General features: G+C 36.4%; 1 protein-coding gene across 1 annotated transcript in view; it reads right to left on the bottom strand.

The window, feature by feature from the left end:
- The window catches only part of Serpini1 (serpin family I member 1), an 86,877-nt gene that overhangs the window by 9,215 nt on the left and 50,060 nt on the right, over positions 1-27,602 (bottom strand). The window contains exons 2-6 of the mRNA XM_051199040.1: positions 17,622-17,889; positions 16,413-16,643; positions 13,792-13,986; positions 10,781-10,985; positions 5,614-5,711 (exon numbers count right to left, since the gene is read on the bottom strand). Of these exons, the coding sequence (XP_051054997.1) occupies positions 5,614-5,711; positions 10,781-10,985; positions 13,792-13,986; positions 16,413-16,643; positions 17,622-17,871 (979 nt within the window). The 5' untranslated portion in view covers positions 17,872-17,889. The remainder of the gene's footprint in view (positions 1-5,613; positions 5,712-10,780; positions 10,986-13,791; positions 13,987-16,412; positions 16,644-17,621; positions 17,890-27,602) is intronic.

Here is a 27,602-nt window from a genome sequence, read left to right as displayed (position 1 = left end):
TGGTTCTACTTTTCTCCAGGCATCCAGGACCCAGACTTTTTACAAAGGACAAGATGGGAACAAGTCAGCAAACACTAAGCTACCCAGAGAGGAGCTGGGCAGAAAACCAAACTCATATGAAGAAAGCAGGGCAAAGTACTCAAGCATTCATTCAATGGCTGAGCAAATATTCCTTGAGCAAGTGCTCCATTTGACTTATTGTGCAGGGTACAAAGGCTCTCAGAATCTGAGACACACATCCAGCTGGCAGGGTGGTCATCAGGCAAGTGTTGGCCTCAGTTTCCTTTGTGGTATTGTTTCTGAATACAGCCAATTTAAATAGACTTCTGCATCACCAAGGGCAGGATTAAATTAACAAAATGGCTAGAGTATCAGAGCAAAACAGTACATACCAAAAGTGCCTCTATGTGACCATATTTTTAGCTTCAGCCCCACCCATAAAGCTTTTAAAGAATGTCCCAGAATCTGACATCTTTCAGATTAGAACAGTGTCAATTTTCATACAGATTTTGTTAGAGAAGCAGAAATTATTCACTTATTTGCTTGTTCATGTACTAACTACTGTCTACACTAGGACATTTATAAAGGCAAATGGACATAAATAAAAGACAGTAATAAATCAAATCCATAAGCGGCCATGATTTCCAGATGTAGTTCATATACCTGGGAGCACAAGATAAGACAGTATGTTGGTTGGTGACAGAGGCAGTGTGGAACATTTACTTGGAATTGTTAAGGGAAGATGGGAGAGTAATGGGAGCTGAGACTAAGTGAATATGATAGAAACAGCCAGGGGAAGACGTGAAGGTGCAGTGGAAACAAGTGCAGAGACAGATTCAAATTGAGCATATTTAGGGAGGGAGCGAAAAGTGTCCCTGGGGCTTAAAAGTATGGGACATAAAAAGGGTGAGGAGCAGAGAGAAGCAGCCTCCTTAAACCTGGGCAGTATTCATTGCCATGCTCCCCATACTTCTCACTCATTCCCCCCCCCACCCCAACACTGTGCTTATCCCTGAAGACAGAATGACATCTCATACACAGTCACTGCCTTGAAACAGCTTGTAGCTCAGGTCCAAGTGTTTACACAGAAAGTCCAAGTTAAAAGTGAGCCGTGATAACAGCCACAGGAGGGAAACACTGCCATGTTCCAGTTGAAGAAAACGAAGTTGCCTAGGAGGCAAGCAGGATGCCAGGCAAAGGTGACAGCTGGGCTAGTTCTGGAAGAATGAGTAAAGGAGTGAAAGGGAAGGAGGCAAGGTCATTTGACACATGAACACAATTACAGTGTGGGAGAAATGGAAGGAATTAAAGGGCTCAATGGAGTGTAGACTATGAGGAGGTTGGGGAGCAGCGAAGTTTCTCATGTTAAGAACTTTGACCATGAGGTTAGACACCCTGGGCTCTGTCTAGAAATAATGGCATATGCTCATTTTGAGTTTAGAAGAAACCAGTCAAGAGATAATTTTGATGAGCACATACCTAGGGGCAGGCAGATAAAGTTCACCTTTGCAATAGTCAGGCAAAAAAGTAGGAACAAAAGTAGAACTGTGGCAATGAAAAAGGAACAAGTCTCTGTCTTACAGTGCAAAGAGAAAGAGCAACAAGGGGCAGGAAATAGGAGCTGGGCCAGCATCAATCTACAGTGCTTGCTTCCTTCCGACCTGAATATGCCGTTCACTGTGTCTTTTAAGTCCTTTATTTTATTGGCTTCTTTATTAAAGCTTGTACTTTATGCTGAAGGATTTAGAAGTCTCTTTTTCTTGTCCTTTATACCTTCCAAGAAGATTACCCATTAATCCAAATGCCATTCATTTTCATTATAAAAATAGCCTTCCTCTGTAACAGAATCCTTGCTGCAAGTACCTGAAGATTTTAAATGGAGCCTGAGAAGAAAATGGTTCTCAGCACTGTGCATTCCATGTTTGTTGTATGAGTCTTTACTGTTTTTTATGTTTATAGGATTTAGCATCAGAAGCAATGGATATCAAATTGAGATGGAGAAGTCGACTTAATAAATATTGAACACCCTACTCATTCACATCTGCATTCAATGAGTGCCAAGCAAGTAAGAGTGATGGGCACTGAGGAAACATGCATCAGAATAAATCTTTGGGGCATTTATGTTCTACCTGGGATGCAAGATGCATAAGTAACATAAATATGAAATAAGATGTGTGATGTGTAACAAAAAGGAACACAAAATACTAGGGACCCCACGACTAGTTGCTTCTAGTGATGCAATCCTGGTGGCCTGATGAAATTTGGGCTATCTGGAAGTGAGGCTCAACTCAGATGGAAAAGATTTCCCAGATGTGAGGAGCTGGGGAAATAGGCAGAGGAACCAGAATACAAGCTAAGTAGAAGCTCTTACCTTCAGAGGGAGGAGCTCGCAATTCCCTGTGGAACAGGGAACAGTGCATTGCAAAGCAAAGGAAACTCTGGGCCTGTGCAGCAATGCACCTGAGAGGGAGTATTAAAGCGATTAATCTTGGCAGTGGAAGATACAACAGATTAGGTTAGAGAGAGATTGGAAACCATTTAGCAGAACACTGAAGTAGCCTAGGGCATCCATAAGAAGCCTTCCCACAAGAGTGGATTCAAAGAGATAAAAATGAAAAAGCTTCCCCAAGAAGTCTCAGTGAAGGATTTCAAGTCACTCAGTTTCCCCTGTAGCAAAAGGAGGTGATGTAGGTGGTTTGTTTTCTTCTCCATACATGTTTTAAGAATCTTTACCACGATGATATGGTTCTTTGTATTCTTTCAAATGTACAGATTCATTCTACTATTTTTTCTACTATTGTTTTTAAATAGATTTTTTTTTAAAACTTTAAGTAAAATTTTTGTTAACACATGTACAAGGTAACATTCCAAATAATGCTGAACTCTGTAAGAAATGGAAGTTCTAGGCTGATTAGATGACTCTTGTGGGTAAAGTGCATGCCATACAAGCATGAGGACCTGAGTTCTGACTCCCAGTACTCATGTGAAAAAAGTCAGATGTGTAGCAATACACCTGTCATTCCAGCTCTGAGAGGATGTGACAAATAGATCCCGTGGCTTATTGTGCAGCCTGTCTAGCTGAAATGATTCTCCACATATAAATACTTCTTTCTACACACATTCAAAGTTTTCTATACATACTCTCTTCTGTCTTTGCAAGGATCTCATTTGACTTTTGCCATATTTTCTTCCTTGTTCCCATAATGCTTTCTCTAACCCATGTTTTTCCATTCTCTAGTCACTGCTGACATTTAAGATTGGGTACTCAGTAACTGTGGGAGCCTGTTTTGTTCATTGCAGATGTTCAGAGGCACAACTAGCCTCTAACTGAAAAGTAGGACCATTTCCCATTGTGATATACAAGAAGATCTTGAACTATTGCTGACTTTTCCCCATGGTGGGGGTGGACAGGACATGTGACCTTGAGAATCACTGTTAGTGTTTCTTTCAGTCTTTCTCATATTAAATTGGCTGCTATGTCTTTCTCCCCATAAGTACCCCAAGCTTTGGAGCTGGAGATATGTCTCAATGGTTAAAAGATCTAGCTGCTCTACCAAAGTACCCAGATGTGATTCCAAGCACCTACAACTAATGACTTTATATAACTCTAGTCCCAGAAGGTCTGCCACCTTCTTCTGACTTTAGGGTAAATGTCCTTACACCCAAAAATAAACAAATAAAAGTTTAAAGTGTTCATGTTTCTTTCTTTGGGTCAGGTAAGATGTTTCTTAAATGTACAACATAGTTTTCTTATACATTTGCTTCACTAGCAGGTGTTCTGTGAAAATAATAGCTACAGCATGAACTATCACTCACCTTATATATCATTAACACCCCCATAAATCTTGAGAAAGAATTAACTAAACACATGTAAATATTTTTATTGTGTCCTTGTGAGGGTCACTACGAATTACAGGATCTCCAATTAGCAAGGTTTGTTATTTGGAGAGGTGAAAAATCAGTCATCTGAAAAGGATTTGAACCATGGAAGGCAGAGCATATGGTGCTCAAATAAACAAGCTGAGAAATCACACTGAAATTAGAAGAAGCAGAGGCAAAGAAATAAAAAGTGCATGAATTAATGAAGGAGAGAGGGAAGAGAAAGAGAGGGAGAGGAATGCTAAATATCTGCCTGGATGTTTGGGAGACAGTGAGGAATCATGGTAAAGAAAGCAGAATGTAAGTATCCAGTGGGAACTCACCCAGTAGAATAAGATCAATGTTCTAAATTTATAAAGAAGGCAGCATTAGAATTTTATGCTATGCTTTAGCTATGAATGTATTTCTGACCTAGGTATAGAGATAGCAGATGATCTTTCTTAGCTCACTAGGCTGGCCTTCCTGACTATGCCAATGTGAGGGTTTTCACTCTAAGAACTTGGACATGAGCCCTGAAGAAATTTACTAAATTTCTTCTCGATTACATAGACAGAGTCATCTACACAGTAGGCTCTTGGAGCATATCTGTTGATGCTTAGGGAATCAAGCTCCCCAAATGAGGAGCAGAAGTTAAACACCAAATACACCAGAAACATCATTCTCAGCTCATTGCTAGAATCTGAGTGATGCTTAAAAACAGCCCTCACTATCCTAACCCTAGCAGAGCAAGTGCTAGGATTTTTTGAACCCTATGATTCTCTCTCTCTCTCTCTCTCTCTCTCTCTCTCTCTCTCTCTCTCTCTCTCTCTCTCCCCCAAGGGTGTACATACACACACATATAAATGTAAGTAATTTCAGAAGTGCTGAATATATTTCCAGAATTCATCAAAGGCATAGAAGCTGTGATTTCACACAGGTGGCTGACTCATTAAGGGAAAATTAAATTCTTTCCTGAACACCAGAACTGATGAGGAAGGTCCCACCAACATGTGCTTTAGTTCAACTCTATTGACTATAAAGAGGCCTCACAAGTTTCGTTTCTTTTATCTTAATATGTATCTGTCTTCTCATTTAAAAATGATTGTATTTTTGCATTGTCAAAAAATTAGAAAACTATAATTATATAAGCTTATTTATTTAGTTAAGCTTAAATGGTAAATACCTTGTGGTTATATGCAAGATTAAAGATATCCAAAATAAATGCCTTGATGTTATTAATATTTTATGGTTTCTTTTCTAATAATTCAACTAGTTAATTTTCATTTTCTGTATACTTTTTAAAAAACATTATTTTTACTGAAGACTTAACAAAAAGTATTATGACAATATTTCACTAGGCAGTTTTTATTCTTTTTAAGATAATCTTTGGCCCGTTTCTTACTTCAGAAGATATTCATTCATCTTTCCTACATGACTAATTCCAGTGGGATCTATTTAGATATTCAATCAACATATTCATTGATTGTCTATTCCACAAGGTATTTTATTAGTGTAATAGCGAATTTGAAGATGTACAATGTGTTCTGGAAAGAATCTTCTAAAAAAAGGCTCAAAACAGGCAACACAGAACACTATATCTATAGCTATAGTTTTGTTTGTATAACTAAATATACCTCTTGTTTCATCTGGTAAGAAATAAAGATATCTAAGAAATCCCTGAGAAGTGATGGACATAGCATCATTAATTTGAAAATCATTTTATAAATAATATTTTAATTGATAATATTTTTTTACCTGACATAGCAGTCAAATTTCCATCTTTGATGAAAATTTCAGTGACTCCAAGGGCTTTAAAGATGTCTTTCAAATCAATTTCCTGTTCCACAGTGAACCTGGAGGACATATGGCAAGAAAGTATTTCATTAACAACAGCTTCTTACCTGGAACAAGGATATAATGCTCAGAAGATTTATGACAAATGTCTATTTTATGGTGGGTAAATTATGCTAAAGCTCACACTACTGACTGAAAGAAGTATGTGATTGTTTATTCTCATCAATGATAGGACCCCCATTTGGCTTGAACCTATGTAGGAAATGGTCAGCACAAAAGGAACTTGAATTTAATAGCAGTTTTGTAAGCATTTTGTCTTATATTCTTTTGTTGGGAATTGCTTTTTGTCTTATTTGTCTTTGGCTTGCATATTTTGACTTGTGTGGTTTCTGTTTATATGGGAGGAGTGAGTTGGTTGTGTGAACATGTGAGAAAGAAATTCTTGTGTTTGAGTTTTAGAGAGAGTCTGTTTGGAGTTGTGTGGATAGAAAGATGAGGAGAATCTAAGAATTGGTGGACAGAAAAGAATGGTCAAAATATATTGTATACAAAGGATTTTTTTTTTTCAATTAAAAAAGATGGTGGATCAAAGTGAATGACATAACACAATAGGATCTAAATTCATTAGTAGAAAAAAAATATTTATTATGTACAGACAACTACAATGTATGAGAGTTCAATGGAACTTTGAGATTAGGTTCTATTAAGTACACTGTGAAACTTTTTAATGGGGCCGGTGAGATGGCTCAGTAAGTAAAGGCACTTTCTATCAAGCCTAATAACTGGAATCTGGTTCCCAGAACCAACACTGTGTAAGGAAAAAAGTGACCCTAGCAATTTGTCCTCTCATCATCACATCATCACACATTCCAACACACACACACACACACACACACACACACACAAATGTAAAAACATTTTTAAAATCCATAAATGATTCATTTTCAAAATATTGTAATGAATTGGTAATATCTATGATGTTTTTCAAGCTGATAATGATTAACAATAAATTTACCCACAAATTTACTCAGGTCTTTCTATTTTCCTGTGTGTGTGTGTGTGTGTGTGTGTGTGTGTGTGTGTGTGTGTGTGTGTGTGTGTGTGTGTGTGTGTGTATATATATATATATATATATATATATATATATCAATATATGATCAAACAATGCTTCCCCTCTATCATCTACCCACCATGGACAGGGTTAAACAAGTAGCAAATTATGACTGTACAATTAAAAGAATAAGCATTTCAACTCCATGAAACCTAATACATTTAAAAAAAAAGCCATCGTTGTGTTTATATTCACACACACATAAAGAAGCATGTTTTCATGATATCACAAGAAATCACTTATCAATGAAAATGAGGCAAACATTGTATCTTCAATACTGTAAGCTTTTACAAATAGAATAGAGCTCTTGCAAACAAAAGTGACCTCATTTTTGAAGGATTTTGAATTATTATGCACAAGTGTATTAAATTTGTAAGAACTAAAACATTATCATAGCCATAAATGGAATATTAAATTTATATAAATGGTTTCTATGGTAAAGCTTTCTTGTTAATATATAATCTCTCCATAAGCCAACGAGTTATCCTATTAGTTATTCTATGTAGAGATATTGAATGAACGTGCCTTCACCTTTTTAATTTAATAAAGAAAAATATATTTAATACTTTTAAAAACAAGACAAAATTGTGTCAGGAAGAAATGTTTTCCTTTTTCTGATGCTGCCTTTTGCTGACTACAAATATTACATATAAATTTTTAGATAGCAGGCTATGTCTTTAATGAGATAAGCTGAACTATCCACTAGACAGTATATTTGCATAATTTCTGACATCATTAGAACTAGCAGGAAATAACCACTAAAAATACTCAGATATAAAGAGGAATGATTAGGGAAAAATAATTTTGGGAAGTTAATGTTTCCAAAAAAAGACCAAGAGGCAGCTCTCTGTAAATCAAACATATTAATCCAAATACTGAAATTTACTATATTTTTACTTCAAATTAGACTTCAATTGATTGTTTATATCAAAATATGAATATTTATTTTGAAAATAGAATTCTTCAGAGTCTAACTTATTTAATGTTTGTAATAGCTTAAATAGGAAAATCCACATCTAAAATATAGCTTTTTCTAAGATTTTTGTTCAAAGTTAACAGAAACTGTCAATAATCTCCAATTGCCTATTCTTGTCTGTTTGCCCTTTGCAAGCAACTGAAAATCGTGTCCAATCATCACCTTTCTTGTATTACAGACTATTAGCATATCTGTCTGTTACTGTCCCACCTCAAACACATTTTACAGACCGTGTCTTGTCAGACAACCTGAGAGGGAAATAATGTTTTCTCTTGGATACACACACAAAAAAAAAGAAGAAGAAGGAAGAAGAAGAAGAAGAAGAAGAAGAAGAAGAAGAAGAAGAAGAAGAAGAAGAAGAAGAAGAAGAAGAAGAAGGAAAGAAAGGAAGAAAGAAAGAAAGAAAGAAAGAAAGAAAGAAAGGAAACAGGAAAAGGAAAGGAAGGAAGGAAAGACAGAAAGAAGGAAAAAAGGAAGGAAGGAGAAAAAAAGAAAAGAAAAAAACTTGAAGTGAAAAGAGCTAAGCCACAAGCATGGCATTGTTGGCACATATCTTTAATCCCAGCACTGGGAGGCAGATTAAAGGGAGAAATGAAGATAGTAACTGAGTCTTTCTGACTGTACAATTTTCCAAATAGCCTATATATCTCTGGGCTCAAACTTAGTATGTAGCTGAAGATGATCTTGAACTTCTGATCCCCTGGATCCACTTCTGGTAAAAGTGAGTCACCATACTCAGTCCATGCAGTGCTAGAAATAGAACCCAGAGCTGCAGGAATGCTAAGAAAGCACTCTACCAACTGAGCCACATCCTCAGTCTTCTTCTCTAAAACCCTTAAGTATGGTTGGTATTTTTATGTAAATTCTAGTATAGCTGAAATTAAAAGAATCTGTTTGGTAGGAAAAGAATGTAGCTCTGGAAATACAGGCTGGGATTTTTAGAATAATGTCTCCCTGTGAAAACTATGTGAGTTATTAAACGCTGATCCTTGAGAATACCTAGTGTTTAGCTATTAGAGGCATTTTTATGTTTGCTCAAATTGGGGTACAGAAGCCACTACCTTCATCAAATTTTTAGAGCTTCCAAACTCTACAGAATGCGGAACTTTAAAATTGATTATTACATCAAACACCTGTTTCAAAACAGTCACTTTGTTACAAAAGAAAAATCAAATTTATCTCCATTGAGCTATTTACTCTTCCTGTCTGAACATTAGCCATACAGAGGGTGAGTTCATAAAACGCCTAAAGATATGGAGACATGGAAGTTAGTAACAGGCATTTACAAAAAGCAAGGAAGCTAAAGTATATCATAGTTGAAGAATAATAATTTTCTTTTGCTACCATATTCTATTTCTCAGTGGACATGACCTAAGGAGACCTTTCTAGTGAATTTGGATGAATTAGAATATATAACACTTCTTAAGCACTCATTTAGTATTCTGTTAAAATGCCTATAAGTAACTATATCATCATAGAATGGAAGCTTTTGAAGACACTACATTTAGCTTATGCAATTTAATTACTGAAGTATTAACACTGTATTGAATTTATTGCATGATCAAAAGGAATTGCTTATGAGAAAAACTACTAAATACATGATAAAAACATGAAATAAGTTTAAACATGAGTTAAATAGTTTACATATTTGACCCTTACAGAATATTTATATTTAATTATGAATGTTTATCAGTAAAATATTAGTTTAAAATATCCTTGTTCATAAAATAAGTATATGAAATAAATTTTTATATTTTAGCAAATTGCTACCATTTGTTAGGTATTCAGTGACTACTTCTTGAGAATAGACTAAATCTTTCTATGTAAATGTATCATCAAGGAAAGTGATTCACACTAAATATCTTAGATGCCGTAAATATTTGGGTTATGACTACTTTAGTTTTCACACGAATACTAATCAAGATATATATATATATATGTATATGTATATGTATATGTATATGTATACATATATATATGAAGATTTATAATTTTATAATTCTGCTACAAATATCAATACAACTGTATATTTTTCATTTACAAAGTCAAATCATCAGCTAAGTTTTTGAACAAAGTAGGCATTTACATAAAATATAACTTTTAAACATCAACTCCTAAATTTGAAATCCAAATGAAATATTAAGATTTTATAATCCAGCTTTATTAATTTATTTATCATCCTTTAGTATTTATAGAAACCAGTATTTGAATAATTTTCTTAATATAAAATAAGTCCTAGAACTGTACTGCTGTGTACAGGACATTATATATGTTATTAATTAGTATATCTTGTTTTCTAGCCTAAATTTTTCATTATGTTTGTAAGCCCATGGTTCATGGAAGGCTTCCTGGAAGGTCTAGTGTCACAACTTACCATTAAGCCTAAGTAAACAATATCTGGAGAAGGAGACTAAAGATCAGTGCAGGAATATAAATAGAGACCTTGGGCATGGAAAGGCAGTCATACATGTGTCATAGCTATCAGGAAACGGAAACAGCATGCTATTAAATATGCTGATGGCCCTGAGGTGGAATTCCAGAGAAAAGTAGTCACAGTAGTAAAGACATGCATACATCTTACACTTCTGGACACAGGGAAGATTTTGAGTAGCATTGTTCCTTGCTTATGTACGAGTATATGTTAGCACCTACCACAGTGGATTGTCTGCAAGTGCTACCAATAATGGCAGAGGTTTTCTCCCCAGCTATAATCAACTTCGACAGCACATGGTATTTAGTGCTTAACAAATCAAAGAGTAGATGTAGATTTCTGGGTAGGATCATGTCTGTATGAATGAATATTAAGGATGACAAGAAGAGAGAAAGAAGAAAGAAAAGATAGAGGAGATGAAAGAAGAAAAAGAGAAGACAAAGGATGGGGAAGACAGAGTAAAAGGAGGATAAAGAAGAAAGGAAGGAAAAGATGATGGAGGAATTGGAGAAGGTAGAAGAAGAAAATACTGAAAATTCAAAAAGCATTGGCAAAGGATTTTCTGGATCATAGTATTGTGCTAAACAAAGGGCCACACAGGAACTCTCACCTGGGCAGATATACTTCCACCTTTTGTTTTTTAACGGAGTTTGTCCATTCCTCAATCAGTTGTGCTTTGAGCAGAGGCTCCAGTGTGGCCAGAGGGACTTCCTGTCTGGACAGTACAAGCATCATGCTAATCTCATCTCCCTCATAGGGTATTTCTAGGACTTGATAGATGCCACCAGCCTCATTGGATCCATCACTAAATTCCCCTAAAAAACAAAATAAAGACTTTAAAAGTTTATATCAAAGATTTCAAAAAATGATTTTAGGTTTTCATGTCTTCACTTGAAAAGAATGTTGCGATCTGTCTGGAGAAATGCTTAGTAGTTAAGACTCTTGCAGAGGACCTGAGTTCAGTTCCCTGCACCCACACAGTGGCTCACGACCATATGTAATTTCAGATCCACAAGCTCTAAATACCCTCTTCTTTCTTCCTGCCAGATCAGCACACATGTGATACCCATACATACATACATACATACATACATGCAAGAACATACTCATACACATAAAAATAAATCTTTTTTGAAGAAAAGAAAATAATGTTTAGAAAACAGAAAATTTGAGCATCCAAAGAAAAAATGATTTGAGAATATGCTTTGAAAGTAAATAAATCATCACCTCCAAAAATTTATATACTTTTGTATTCCCAGAATTATCTCACATGTTTTATGTTCTCTAGACTGGTTTTTATATTTAAATAAGATAATTCAATTTAGCATAGTGAAAATGCTGATTCTACAAATAAATCCCTGGCTTCAAGTTGGATGTAACAACTTGGACATTTACCAGTATTCTTTGATTTTTTTTAAGAAAGGATTTATAATGCTGGGTACTCCACAATCACCATTACAAGATACAAGGTCAATGTTGATATATATATATATATATATATATATATATATATATATATGTATATGTATATATATACACATATAAATTACATACTGTATAGTAGGTGTGTTTAAGATCATAAAGTTCTCAAAGTCAGCCATTAAGTGAGATAACTTATTTTGTGTTCCATAAATTGAGCAGAATTTCTTAGGCATGTGTGCATACACACCATACACACACAGAAAAATAGTCTTCTAAATACACCCTCTTGTCATTACTTTCAATTTTCTCTATCAACAAAATTAAGAATAATATATCTGTTATTAATATTTTCCTAATTATATTAGACATGACACTAACCATCTTGGTTTTCATAGTTAAAACTGTTATATATTCATTATAAAATTATGTTTCTTCTAATGATTTAACTAATTACTATAATTCAAGAGGAAATGATACCTTAAACTTCTGATGAGTCCAAAGAAATTCAATGAAAATATCAGAGATATTGAATTACATCATGAAGTACAGTTCTCTAGGCCATAGAAACACAAATCTGAGGTTTATAATGTTTGAAAGTCCAATTTAAATTTTATTGTTTATGTATGTAGACCTGGATGTATGTAAGCACTGCATGTGTGCAGGTGCCCATGGGGGCCCAGAAGAGTGCAGTAGATCCCCTGGAACTGGAATCACAACAGGTGTGAGCTGTTAAATGTGGGTGCTGGAGACTGAACACAAGTCTTCCACAATAACAGCAAGTGATTTGAACTGACAAACTATTCCTTCCACCACAATATTTCAATTTAAAGAAAAGTTTTACAAGGGCCCGGTAAATGTTTAAGTTGGGGGGAAGGCAATTGCTGCTGAGTTCTGGCTATCTTTCATATATGGTGGGAGAAGAGACCCAACTCACTCCAGTTGTCTTCTGGACATGAGCCATGGTATACAAGCTCACAAACAAACAAACAAGCACATTTTAAAAAAATAAAAGGAAAGAAAGAGAAAAATATATAATAAGAATGTTTACAACTAAATCAGATTCTGGGTGGACAATAAAACTAAAGACCATCCCAAAGTCAATTGTTTGGTAGAGTAAATCAAAATGTTATTACAAAAGATCAGAACTTTTGGTGTGTGTGTGTGTGTGTGTGTGTGTGTGTGTGTGCATGCATCTGTTTGTGTGTGCCTGTTTGTGTACTTACACTCCTCTTCTCTGCCCTAATAATTATATAAGAAGTTTAGGCTAAGACAATCCAAGAGCCTTCAACAAAGCTCTTAGTAAACTCACAAGTTTAACTTTTGCATAAGAATTATACATCCAATCAATGCAAATCAATTGCTTTAATTAAGCTAAATCCTTCACTAGACTGATAGGATTCATACCTAAGAAATTTTAGTTATTAACAAAACCCCCAACTACTGGCTTCGTTCTACTTCTCCTGCCTATCAGAAAGTCTGTTCTATACACCTTCTAAATTGCAATTTGATGTGATTATAACCTTAAGACTTGGTTAAAAAAAAAAAAAGCTATAACCTGTGTTTAGATTTATGATTTACAGTCTATTGCTTACTTCACCATTTTATCACACAAGATCAGAACTTTTATTGTGTGTGTGTGTGTGTGTGCATGTATTGTTGCAGAAACAAAGATACCATGGAGCATGTATGGAGGTCCTTGCCTACTTTTTCATTTGACAGCAGGACTAGCATTGTTTTACTATTGTGTCTTGACAGGTTACCAGTGCCATGTGTTTCCAGGAAAACTCTGTCTATTTCCTATCTCAAGGTACCAGTGCTGGGATTATGGGTGCACAATATAGAGTCCAGTTTGCATTGAGTGTTGGACATTCAAACTCCGGTCCTCATGCTTACATAGCAAATGCTTAACCCAGAAAGTCAACTTGCCAACCCAATATCAGATAATTTTAGATGAGAAAAGCCACTTGGCAAGTGTAATTAACTTTATAAATTTAAAAAAATATATGTTAGAAGACTGTCAATACTATACAACTCAGTCATGATCTAATGACAAGCTTTTGGAAATGCAGCCAAGAAAATGGAACTATAGCCCAAATTATATTCACAAGGTATTGGAGCAATAAATATTTCATACTTCCAAAAGAATTTTTGACATACTACAAGAATTTTTTTTTTTTTTTTTAAAAAAAAGTGTCTTACCATAATAAAACTCTCCTTGTTGATACATCATTGGAATCTGTACTTCACTTTCGTCATCTTTAGTAAAGGAAAACGTTCTGGTATTTTCAGGTCTAAACTGTGACTTCCAGTTCCCTTTGAAATACACAGCATTGATGAGGGCCAGATTAGTGACAGCATCAAAATCCCTTGGAGATACCAAATCTTTCAACAGACCTATTTAGGTAAAATACAGAGAATTCACGTTAAATTGACAAGTGGAAAGACACATAAAAGAATTCCAATGCCACCCTCTGATAGAGTGGGTCCCAAGGAATGTAAGATGTATATATTACAGAAGTAGAAGGATCTTACTTCTAAAGGAAAAATGCTATCATACATGCATAATTAAATCATTAGCAATTAAGGTAATCCAAAGCAAGATATGCCTAATAGCATCCTGATACAAAAACTACTCACTCATATCCAAGTATATTACAATACTTGTAAATGCAATAATGCATGTAAAACTATGAACATAGGCAAAGCACAGCAATATCTGGAAGTTTATTTTTAGGGATCAATTTACTTTTATGTGTATGTATATGTTTGTTTTGCCTGTATGTATGCATGTGCACCACGTGTGTGACTGGTGCCCCTGGAAATCAGTTTCAAATTCCAGGAACTGGAACTGTGGATGGTGTTGAGATACCATGAGGTGCTGGGAACTGAACCAAGTCTTCTGAAAGAGCAACAAGTGCTCTTAAGTGCTGACTTCACTCTCAACCCATTAAATTTTATTCTTCAACAGGCATATAAGTGTCATTCTATAAAACATGTCCCCATTAAATTTTACTCATCTTCCTTCTGCTTTTAATGAGATGCAAACAGATAATTGAAAGCTAATTTAGTTCCTGATACATTTGTTTCTCTATCACTTGAAATTTTTTAAAGTCTATCCTCTAAGGCAACATGTTGTTGATATTTCCCAAGAGTGATCAAATGAATTTGAAAGCTAGCATATTTTAATAACACAATATATTTCAGGGAGATAGTTATTCTTTTTGAATGATTGATAATGTGAAGCAATCTCATACTTGAAAAAAGATCAAATTTATTTAACATTTTGTCAACCATATCACTTCTTAAGATAAACACTATCTCAGAGTTGTATCAGTTGCAGGGTTTAGAGTGTCTGATAGTGATTTATGATGGGAGATGTCATTCTGTAAATATGTTTCTCATACTGGTTAATGAATAAAGCACTGTTGGACAATATAGGTGGGACTAGGAGACAAGGAGGATTCGAGGAAGTAGTAAAGAGGAGTCAGCATGTAGAGACTGGGGAGAACAGACATCAGCCCCACTCTCCGGTAAGATGAGACCACATGGAAATACTTAGATTAATACAAATGGGTTAATAATTAAGACAGAGCTAGCTGATAAGAAACAAGTAACTGACCAACAGCATTATATCAAATACAGAGTCTCAGTGTGACATTTGGGGCTGGCATGGTGATGGGACCGGCGGCTGGAGGAAAAACCTTACATGCAACAGTTTTATTCTTCTAATATAAGGTTTTAGAATAAAACTATTTGGGAAGTTTTGACAATGAGATTTCATTTAATAAACAAGTGTACTAACCTACTTAAAATATTAATTTATCTTTAATTCATTTTTAAGTTTTTATGCATCATTGTATATTGTTTATGGTATATTTTCTGCATATTCTCATACCTTAATTTTCTTCCCCTTCTCTTCCATTAAACTACTTTTAATTATTCCCAATTTTTAAATTATTATTTCCATTATCTAACTTGTTAATTGGGAAATAAATGATATAAGTTTAACCACCTAAAATACATTTAAAAAATATCTCCGCAGTTAATAGCTCTTGTTGCTCTTACACAGGACCCATGAATAGTTCCCAACGCCCACAGGCTCATACCCAAGTTCCAGGGGTTCTGAAGCCCTTTTGTGGCTGCCACCAGTATGTAAGTGGTTCATATACATACACTGAGGCCTACACATATACACATAAAATAAAAATAAATCTTGAAACAATGACATGAATTAGAAATAAAGTGCACAGCATGTGTAGCCAGTTTCTAATTTCTCTCTACTAACTTGAGCTACAGTTAACCACTAATTTTAGAATGAATATCTTTCCCTTTTGTCACTCCCCAAAGAGAGTGAGGCCTTCTATGGGGAAATCTTCTAGGTCCTAGGCCCCCCTTCGTGTATCTGGTCTGAGAGTGTATCCCTCCCAAAATCCATTTGTGCACTAGGGATAAATACTGGTTTCACTGTCAGAGGTCCCATAGACTTCCCAGGACTCCTAACTGGCACCTGTCATGGCTATAAAACCAAGAAATATCTTCAAACATTGATTTTTATTTCTTTCCTATTTTATTTTAATTTTTGCAATGAAACCATCACCAACAACCACTCTGTCTCTAATTTATCAGATAGTTCAAGCAAAATTCGACACAGTAGCTACACAGAGAGTTTCCTCTATTGTAGAACATTGATGAAAGATAATCAGAGACAATATTCTACTCAGGGTCACAGATTTACTAATGTAGTAAAAGCAAGGACACTTACACCTCCTAAAGTAAAAAATGTTTAAAATTGAACTAAATAGTGAAAAGAAAGCACATACTATTTGTATAATTCTCCACCCACTTATTGATGTAGTTGGCCACAGCTACATTTTGACTGAAATCCACATGATTGACTTCTGCATTAAAGTACTTTTTCATCATTTGCAAGAACTCATCATTGATATGAAATCCATTTTGCACAAAGAGGGAGTTAGCAATTTTCATCACGTATTGGCTTTCTTCAGCAGAGACCATGTCAGAAAAATCCTTCAGGAAAGAAAATTCTTCACCTGCAAGATGGCAAATGACAAGTTTATCAGTGGAAGAGCGCAATAACACAGGGAAGGACATGAGGAAAAACAGCAGGCTTTCTCCTTACAGAGACTGTAGCTGAGATCTTCAAGGGCTGTTTCTAAATGCTCCAATTAGCTTGGTCCAATAGCCAAGTGATATTCTTTGTTTTTATTTATTTGTTTTGGTTTGGTTTTAGTTTGTTAGTTTTGCAGAGTCAGAGATCAAGCCCAGGACCTTGGCACATACTAGGGAGCTTGAATTGCAGCCCTTTATTGTGACTTGCATAAAGTCTACAAAGAAGAACCAAATTAAGTTGTTTCTTTCAAAATACGTGGCTTGGTTACATCCAACTGATCTTTTTTGGGTTATCAATGAAAATTTAACTATCTAAAAGATATTCCTTTAAATATTCCAGACTATTAAATATCATAAGGAGGAAATCTATTACTTTCTTTTTTAACTTTCTGATGAATTTGCTCGTGTGTACATTGGGAAAAAAAGCATTAAAACAGAATTCACACCCCATTTCAAAATTATTTTCCCTAATTCCTATAATTTTTATAATAATAGTACTTTTCAAAAGACTTGGATATTCTTAAACAATGAGAATATCATTGAGTATAAAGTAGAATGTGATAAGCTTCATAATTATGATGCCCTTTTCTTTATAATATATCACATTACCTCTTCATTATTTCTTTGATAATTTACACTGGAAATTGCAGAATCACATTTTGTTTTCTTTAATATGCAAACTTATTTAAATAATACTTGTGAGAAGATTTCCTTAGATTTACTTAGCTATGACTAGAGATTGGAATGAGCCCTTTCTTTTACTCTAACCCTTCTAAAAATTTCTTACAATAAATTCATTTCTTACCTATAGTGAATATTACTGCCCCTCACAGAAGGCAATATGATTGAATTCAAAATTAAACTCAAATAATTGTGAGAAATAAAACCCAACAACTCACCATTTTTCAGGCCATCATATCCCATTGAATGGCGGATTTCTTTCAGAGTAGATCCTTGAGCCCCAAGCTCCATTATTCCCATTGCAAGGGCAATGCTCAGTGGAGAAAAGAGAATGTTTTCATCTTCTCCAGTGGCTCGAAGATGGTTATACATATTTACTGACCGCTCCGCTATTGTTTCATCTGGGAAAGTAGCCCTTATCATCACACTTTGCATGGCCAGCAAAGATAACAGTCCAAAATAAGCCATCCTGGAATGGTTTGAAGTCTGGAAAATAATAATTTATATATTAACTATTATCTCTGATACACAAATTAAAGGAAGAAAAACAAAGAATTAGTACTTTGTGGGACTATAAGATAAAAATTTTTAATAAGCTGAAATTTAAAAACTATTTGATACTACTAATTTATCTGTAAAAATGCCCATTAAAGATTTAAGAACAAGCTTCCTGTCATGCCCCACCCGTGTGTGTGTATGTGTGTGTAATGGAAGGTATAATGCTAAGCACATACTCTAAAACTGAGTTAAACCCTTGTCGTTATTTGCTTCCTATTGCTGTGATAAAGCAATGACAAATCAATTTGAGAAGGATAGGTCTATTTGTCTTTCAGGTATCTTTCTCATACAACTCAAGTTCACCTGTCTAGTGACTAGAACCTCCTGAATCAATGAGAAATCAAGAACATGGCAGCTATGGGCATGCCCATAGCTGAGTAAAATGCATGAAATCTTAAATCAAAGTCCCTTCTTGCCACATATGTCTAGTTGGCAATCAAGATTAACTATCACAAGCCATAATCCCCAAACTTCTACTTTTAAAAAGAATCAACTAATAGTCAATTGAACAGAAAAGATTGCTAAGTTGTGAAGTTTCTCCAAGGAGCAGGATGGATGTGGTTATAACATTCATGACATTAAGAGTATATATGATGTTCTGGCTAGTTTCATGTCAACTTGACACATGTTAGAGTTATCTGAGATAATGAAGCTCAATTCAGAATTCAGAATTGAAAATATACCTCTATAATATCCAGCTCTAGGACACTTTTTAAATTAGTAATTGATGGGGAGGGCCCAGTCCATAGTGAATATGCTATCCATGGCTGTTGGTACTAAATTCTAGAAGAAAGCAGGCTGAGTAAGTCACGATGAACCTCACCTCACTCCTACAGGTTCCTGCCCTATTTGAGTTCTTGTCCTGATAGCCTTCAATGATGAACAGGAACATGAAAGTATAAGCCAAGGAAAGCCTTTCCTCCTCAAGTTACTTTAGATATGGTGTTTCATTACAGCATTAGTAATCGTAATTAAGACAGAAATTGGTACCAGAATTGTGAGGTACTGCTGGTCAGACTTACCATGTTGTTTTGGGTAGGAGTGTGGAATGATTTTGAAACTCTTTGAGAAAAACCATTGAGTATTCAAAGCATGGTGAGCTATTCTGTGAGAGCTCAGAAGAAAACAGACACTTCAAGAATAGCTAGTGGGTCAACCAAGTAGGATAAAGAAGACAATATTGAGGGCAATTTAAATGGTGGGGGCCCACCTCAAGAATGTTAGTAAGTGGCCTAGAAACCATTCTTGTGATATTATGCCAAAAATATGTTGCTATTTTTTGCCCTTGTCCTAAAAATCAGACTGAGGATAAATTAAAGCATTTGTTGTTTTATTGTTGTTGCTGTTGTTGTTTTGTTTTGTTTTGTTCATACCAGTGGCAGTGGAGATTTCAAGACAGCCTCTAATGGACTCTGACATGTGATTATTAGTAATTGCTCTTATGAGAATCTATTACAAAAAGGAGCAAGCTAGATGAAGAGAGATACAAAATGTACAGTTTGAAGTGAAAAGAAGCACCAGGATGTGTGATGGAATTAAAGCTAGTGCTCAACAACACAAAAAGTTTAAAGAAAAGCCTGATGCTAAATGGAATAAAAGAAGTGGTACCTCAGGGCAAGAACCCACACAGCTAAATTTCCAACCTGTGTAAAGAAATGAAAGAAAACCTTAAGCAGCGAATGGAATCATCAACAGCTGAAATTCAGCTGGTTCAAATGTAATTCAAAGAAGGGACCAAGTACCAGCCCAACCAAACAACAAAACTGAACAGTTTGGGCAATGTACTTCTAGCTTCATAGTTACAAATACAAGAAAGGGATTGAGGAATCTTCCTCTATTGCTAAGGAAAGCCACTGAGACCAGGGGTATATCAGGGGTATCTCCGAAGAGGTCATTGTGTGAAGGTAAAGCCTGAATTTTTTTTGGAGACTTCAAGATCCTGGAGGTTCTAGAGCCATGGGATACTGGCCATGAAGAGTTGCAGACATGATGTGGAAACAGTCCAAGAGAAAGAACTTTGCTGTAGTCAGCAAAGCTGGAAGTTGGGTTTCTGAAGAACACTTAGACATCACGTATGGAGATGCCCATTTTGGAATTTTCTCTGTTGGATTTGGTCTTCTCTCCCTACCCCCGCCAGTATTTTTTTACTATGTTCCCTTTCTTCTAGAAGTTATACTTAAGAGATTTTCTTGAGTCTCATAAAAGATGTGATACATTTAGTTTGAGGAACTGAAAGTTCCTCCCTTTCCTCTCCTGTCCTCTCTTCCCTTTTTCTGTTAGTCTTTCATCTTTAGTTGTTTCCACTTTCCACTTTGAACTTTTAACTGGTATTGAGACTGTGATAGACTATGCTATGAAGACTTTTAAAGCTTAACTGAATAAATTATTTCATTATGATATAGCTACAAGCCTGGAGGTGGGAGGCAAGGAGTGAAATGTGGTGGTTTGAATAAGAATGGCCCCCACAGGCTCATAAAAGTGAAACTTATTGAAAGAATTTCAGGGATTAGGAGGTGTGGCATTGCTGGAGTTAGTGTAGCCTTGTTGGAGGAAGTGTGTCACTGGGGGTGAGCTTTGGGTTTTCAAAAATGCCAGGTCCAGTCCCCCACCTTCCAAATCCTCCCCTCTTCCAAGTTCCCACAGATCAGCTCACCAAACTTTGAACACTCAGTGACTCTTCTTTTTCAAAGTTCCAAAATTCTTACACAATCTATATTTGTCATCCTAGTAATTGATAACGACTTCTGACTTAAGGCTACAATTGCTATGTTTGAAACACCATAACTAAAGCAACTTAAGGAGAAAAGGATTTATTTGGCTTATGTTTCCATATCACTGTTCATTATTGAAATAAATTAGGATAGGAACTCAAAAAGGTCAAGTATGCAGTGGCAGAAAGCTGATGCAAAAGCCATGGAGAAGTGCTGCTAACAGATTTACTCATCACAGCTTGCTCTGTCTGCTTTCTTACAGAATATAGGACCACCATCCACAGAACAGCACCATCAACAATGGGCAGGGCCCTGCCCCATCAATAGCTAATTAAGGAAATGTACTAGTTGGATCTTATGGAGGATTTTTTTCAATTAAGGTTACCTCCTTTCAGATAACTCTAATTTGCATAAAGTAGACTGGCCAGGGCTATAAATCTCAAGAATAGGAGAAGACCTCAGCCAGTGCTTTTTGCATATGTATGCATACCTGCTTTTGAGTTCTATAAACACCTATAAAAGCTTTTTGTTTGCTTTCTTTTACCCCTTGCTTATGAGTGTATCTATATTTAATGCTGCTACCATTGCTATTTTCACTAACATTGGAGCTCTGTTTCTTTGGGTTTTCAGTGTGAACAGTGACTCTTCAGGAACTTTTTAGGCCTTCTTCACTAGATTGTGGCTGATAAGGCATCCAGTTCCTGGACTGTGCAGGCACGGGTTCTCAGTTTCTTCAGGGTACAGATAGCTATCAATGAACTATCCATACTGTGCTATGTGAGCCAATCTAATGAATCCTCTTTTAATACACACAAATATATACATACACACAACCATATAGATACATAGATATAGATATTGATACACACACACACACACATATATATATGTATGTATGTATGTATACATACATATATACACACATGGGCTCTGTTTCTTTAGAGAACCCCGACTGACATCAAATCTCAATGTTATCCAAGCAAAACAAACCCCAAATTCAAATGTTTTCTAAAGTTGTTACCCATATTCTGATCTGTAGACTGAGGAAAGACCTGGCACATATTCTCTCTCTCTCTCTCTCTCTCTCTCTCTCTCTCTCTCTCTCTCTCTCTCTAATAACCTCCCTCTAAGTCACTATAGACATCTGGAAGGCAAACTGCTTATTAAAACAATTAAGTAACTTATTTGTTCTTGATCATTTTTTAAATCTACCATTAAAACATCACATAATGTTGAACAAACACATTAGGAAAATTGTATTTTAATTAGAGTTGATAGTCTCAATTAATCCAATAACATTGTACATAGCAATCTGACTGAAGAGTATACTCCTAGCAGGCTTTCACCAGAAGACTCTAAGTGCTTGGCATTGCAATTCTGGCTTCAGAGAACTGTTTGGTCACTTTCTATATGTCCTTCACATTTTAGAATTAGATACATGCTCTCTTTTTGTCTGAAAAGTCTCAAGGCTCTATGCACAATCCCCATCTCCTTGCTTTTGTAATGAGTTTGGGGAATACTTGCTCATTTAGGAAGGCAGACTCCATTGTGTATCTCAGAACCTATGTTTTAAATGCTATGGATTCTAGGAGGTAATCGTTATTGAATTCATTAGGTTCAATAATACTTAGTGGATGTGGATCATAAATCCGAGTCAGATTCAAAAGCCCACCTTGGTTTTTTTTTTTTCCATTTATTTATTTAGTTAGTTAGCTTGTATGTTTATTCAGTGTGTGTAGTAGGGGGCATGTATATACCAAAGAGACCAACTTGAGTTTGAATCTATCCTTCCACTATATGGTTACTGGGCATAGAACTGAGGTCATCAGGCTTCAAAGCAAGTATTTTTTTTATTAATTTATTTCTTACATTCTAATCCCAGTGCCCCATCCCTCTTCTCCTCTCACTTCTCCACTTTCTCCCCTCCTCCCATCTGCTCTTCAGAGAGGGTAAGGCCTCCTCTAGGAAGTCTACTAAGTTTGTCCCATCATCTAGTTGAAGCAAGACCAAGTCACCTCTCCACATGCACACACTCCTGTGTCTAGGTAGGCAAGGTATCTCTTCATATAGAATGGGCTCCACTGAATCAGTTTGTACATTAGTGTTAAATCTTGGACCCACTGCCAGTGGCCTCATATATTGTTCCAGTCACACCATTGTCACCTATATTAAGGGAGTCTAGTTCATTCTTATGCAGGTTCGCCATTTGTCAGACCTGAGTCAGTGATCTCTCACTAGCTCAGGTCAGCTGATTTTGTGGGTTTCCCATCATGGTCCTGACTCCCTTATTCATATTATCGCTCTTCCCTCACTTTGATGGTACTCCAGGAGCTTGGCCCACATGCTAGTTTTGGATTTCTGCTTCTACTTCCAACTATTTCTGGAAGAGGATTCAAGCTTCTCTGGAGTTATGGATTGTAGGCTGGATATCTTTTGCAAAGCAAGTATTTTAACCTGATGAACCACCTCATGATCCCCCAAAGGCCATCTTCTTGATCAGTATACTTGACAGTCTAATATGCCATCTGAACTTCTTGACTGTGAAGGCCTGAACCTGGGCCTCATTACTTTCCTTTAAAATTACATACTATGATGTTGGGGAGATTGCTCAGTGGTTAAGATCTCTTGTTGCTCTTTCCTCTGAGCCAAGTTCATATCACACATCTCATGATTACTTGTAACTCCAATTCCAGGAGAACTGACACCCCATTCTGGCTTCTGCAAACACTAGAGCACACACACACACACACACAGACAGACACACCACACACACACACACACAACCTGCACAAAATAAAAATGGAAATTAAATCCTAACAAAAGATTTGATGAGAAGACTCAGTGGGTAAAGGTACATGCCATGAAATCTGAAGGCCAAAGTTCTATCGCTAGGACCCACAAGTTATGGAGAACTGATTCATGAAAGTTGTTCTATGTCCTCCATAAGTATACTATGGGACATGACCTGCCTCTGAAAATAATGTAATCATCCAGAAAATTTGGAAGTCTAAGTGGTATGAAAAGATAGTTGTATCTGCCAGTAAATAACTCAGGCCTTAAAAAATATTGGGCTTAACATAAGTAGCCAATTTCAAGGTAACAAAAAATCCATTTTTTTCATATTAAACAAAACTATATTATCAACAAAGTCCAGAAAATGATAGTTTATTAAAATGTATTTGTGAGCATTTTAATTTACACATAAGTCTATCAAGAAATAATAACAGCTTGCTTAAATTTTGTTGCTGCCCTATAAGAAGTGCTCCCACTTTATAAATGAAAACAATATGATCTGAGTTGTTATAAGCTTTCCTATTATCATAGGAGATCTGGACCCAGAACTAGGGCTCGAGCCATCCTTATATGTCCTGGGTTATTAAGGTAATATTCCTCCAGGCTTTGAATAAACAGAAAGACACAAGTGTTGGAGAACAGGACTTGGTTTATATTAAATGACCCCAGGAAGTCAGATATATTTTCTCTGCCTTAGCATCCACATCTGTGAATGAAAATGGAGCTCCTATGCTACACAATTATTAAAGAAATAAGTGAGGAAATTTCTGTGTGAAGTACTCATTTTAACATACAAGTTAAACAAGAGGCTGTAGTATGAAAATGAGGACCTATCATTCCTCCTGGCCCAGCTAATGTAACATCTTTGTACATTCATTCAGCCAAGAAAGTAGAGGTTTATAAAGATATAAAAATATTTAATACAGGGTCTTGTCCTCAGAGACATCACACATCACAGTGTGAATACACAATCAGGACAAGGTCAATTAACCCATCAAAAAAAGATGCCGTACTGATGATGTCAGATGATATTCCTTGTGTAGGATAATCAACGACTTCAGATGAAGATGCCCTAGTCTACAGCAGATAGTTCAGATAAAGAATCTGTGTTTGGCAGCCCTGCATTTTGCACGTCTCCCTGTCTTCAGGAAACCATTGTCAAAACTATAAATATATCTTTCAGTAACCAGAGGTCTCCGGTAATAAGTACCCAGTATATTTGTGGAAGAGGTTTCTGGCAAGGCTGTGAGGAGCTAGCTATGGACAGCAAATTATACTAGGAATATAGGGGCCTGTGTCTGGGGATGGTGGCAACAGGTCAAACCGTGAAACATTTTTCAAAACCATAGAAAGAACTGCATTTTAAAAGCTTAGATGCCCAGTTTCAGAAAGAGAACTTCCAGTTTACAGATCAAATTTCCTTTGCTATCCTGGTTATATATTTGTGGTGTCACCTATCCTACTCTTGGGTATTTAACTTTTGGTTGGGTCAGGATCTCATTTCCCTAATGTACCTAGTAAGTGTATGTGTTCCCCATATGTCTTACTGGGTCTTGCTCTTCTCTCAGACACACTTCTCATACTAGTCTGCAAAATGTCACAACCTCCTTATTAATCAAAATAGCTAACATATTCTCAAAGATATTCAGCCTACTTTCCAATGTGAATTGCTAAATGTTCCCGTGGGCTTTAGAAGTTTTTACTTTGCTTTGGCATTTTGAATGCTGTTTCTCTCAAACAGGGCTCCTTACCTTATCAAGGACTCTCCTGCCCCCTTGCAAAATCAATATTTGGTTATAGTTTAACTCCTTTCCCTCATATCCAGTGGTTGTTAACATTTCCATATTGTATCCCATGCACTTCTCCTAATGTTTACTCAGAGGCTGCAAATGTAGTTGCTGTCCTTTTTTGATTCCATTGTTCTCTGACTACTAACTATCCTCTTCAATCTGACATGCTGGTAGCCTCCAGACAACTGCTTTGACAAAACCGCCAGAACAAACTCCCAGAGCTTTAGTCTTGTATATTGTTGGGGCCCATAAAGATGGGTCTGCTTCATCTTGCCTCAAGGTCAGAGAGTTCAAAACTGTCCATGATAAGTCAAAAGATCTAAAGGTCTAAGGCTATGCTACTGCAGGGTGTTTTGGCCTTTGTGTTTGTGGTGGATGTCTTATCTAAATAGCAACAGACTTAGGCTCAGGTGTGTTTACTTTTGACCCTCAAGGCCAGATAAAAGGTGTGGTTACCAAATGCTTGGAAGATTAAGGGAAGAAAGTCTGTTTGCTCCTTAGACATAATAGAAATCTTCTGTCATGACTCCCTTTTGGTTGAGATACATAAGAATGTTGAAGAACAAATTTACTCCCTTAACCTAGAGGCAGGAGGGAAGACCTAGTCCCTACTTCAAATGACTTGACAGATAAGTTGATCCCTCCTGGAAGGCATCACCCTCCCTGTGGAGTAGGGGGTGGGGTGGGATGGAAGGGTGGTGGGGGCCATGTGAGGGAGGGAGGGAAGAAGAGAGGGAGAGAGGGAGGAAGTGGGAACTGGGATCGATATGTAAAAAAAAAAAAAAAAGAAAAGAAAAAGAAAAACTTGACATATTCATTGTTTACTGGATTGCCCTCTGACTCTATCCTGTGTCTCTGTCCTTCTCTTAATGTCTTTATCTGCCATTTCTCAATCCACACTCCCTGTCTCACGTATGAACCAGGAAAGAAGGCTGACTCACAGAAGCCCCACAAGTCCTCACAGTATATAATCCTTTGTATAAATTTCTACATACTACTGTCTCCATGCACCCTGCCACTCTTGTCAGATGCTCTTTGGAAACACAAGCCCCAGAATCCCTCTTTTTCTTGCTGGCTTGTACAGCTCTTTCTGGAACTACCTTATCACAGTTCCCCATGCTCTGATTCTAGCCACAACTCAGTCTCTGCCCTGCACCTACACCCTTCATTAACATCCTTTTGGTTTTTCAGTTAGAGTTTCCACATATTAAAGGTAATTCCATATATGTAGCATCTCTTTTGAGGGTTTTGAGAGCACTAACAAAGGGCATTCTTCTTTGCGTACTCTAGACTAATGAGAATAAGCAACGAATGCATTACACAGAGGAAATGGCAAATCAATGTTTATTGAATTAGTATGATATAAGACTTGAAGTCACACAATGCTGTATCACACGAAATAGCCAGAGGGGCTGCAGTTTCTGAACATTACTGGTTAAATTCATCTGGGCCAAGGATACTAGCTCATTTTCATTTGTTATTTTTTTTTTTTGACAAAGTGTTTCCTCCCTGCATGTGAGACTGCCTTTCCAGCCTGACAAAGTGGTACTGTCACTAACACTGGTATAATGTGACAGCTGGTCATTGGAAGCAGTTAGAACAAGCACACCTCCTTGAGCAATGACACAGGGGCCACCCAAATGTTACTGTGATAACATTTGTCTACAAAATGTCAGGGCCACTAGAATTAATAAGCAACATTCTCAAGCCAGTTGTTCTCACATGTAACCTTATTTTGGAGATTTATTATTTACAATAGACTGAATTGATGAATCGAATGCTTTAATGCACAAACTACAAAGGGCTACATAATGCAAAAACTACAAAGAATTACCATCCTGGAATAGCAGTTGATAACATGCTGCAGTAGTAGAACAAGAGGAAGAATTCAGCTTTGAATAAACTATTGTTTTGCACTTCTCCCCCTTCTTAGAAGTGGTAGGGGAGGTGGTGTGTGTGTGTGTGTGTACGTGTGCGTGTGCGTGTGCGTGTGTGTGTGTGCAGGTGTCTGTGAATATGTGCACACTATATTACAAAACACAGCATAAAGCACATGAGGGAGCAATATTCTTATAATTGCTTTATGAGATTCATATAATTAAATGCCAGCACTATTAAACAGATAGTTAAAAAAAAATCTTCTCAAGAGACTGAAGAGATGGCTAACGTGTTAAGAACACTTGCTGTTCTTGCAGAAGACCCAGGCTCCATTCTCAGAACCCTATAAAGACCTCACAACTGCCTGCAACTCCAGATCCAGGGGATCTGACACTCTTTTGGGGCCTTGGATGTCACCTGTAGGTATCTGGTGCACACACAAAGAAGCACCCACATGAATAAGAATATT

This window comes from Phodopus roborovskii, unplaced genomic scaffold (assembly GCF_943737965.1).
Source record: "Phodopus roborovskii unplaced genomic scaffold, PHOROB, whole genome shotgun sequence".
Lineage (NCBI taxonomy): Eukaryota > Metazoa > Chordata > Mammalia > Rodentia > Cricetidae > Phodopus > Phodopus roborovskii.
Note: the sequence above shows the minus strand (reverse complement) of the source record. Positions and strands in the feature narration are given on the sequence as shown.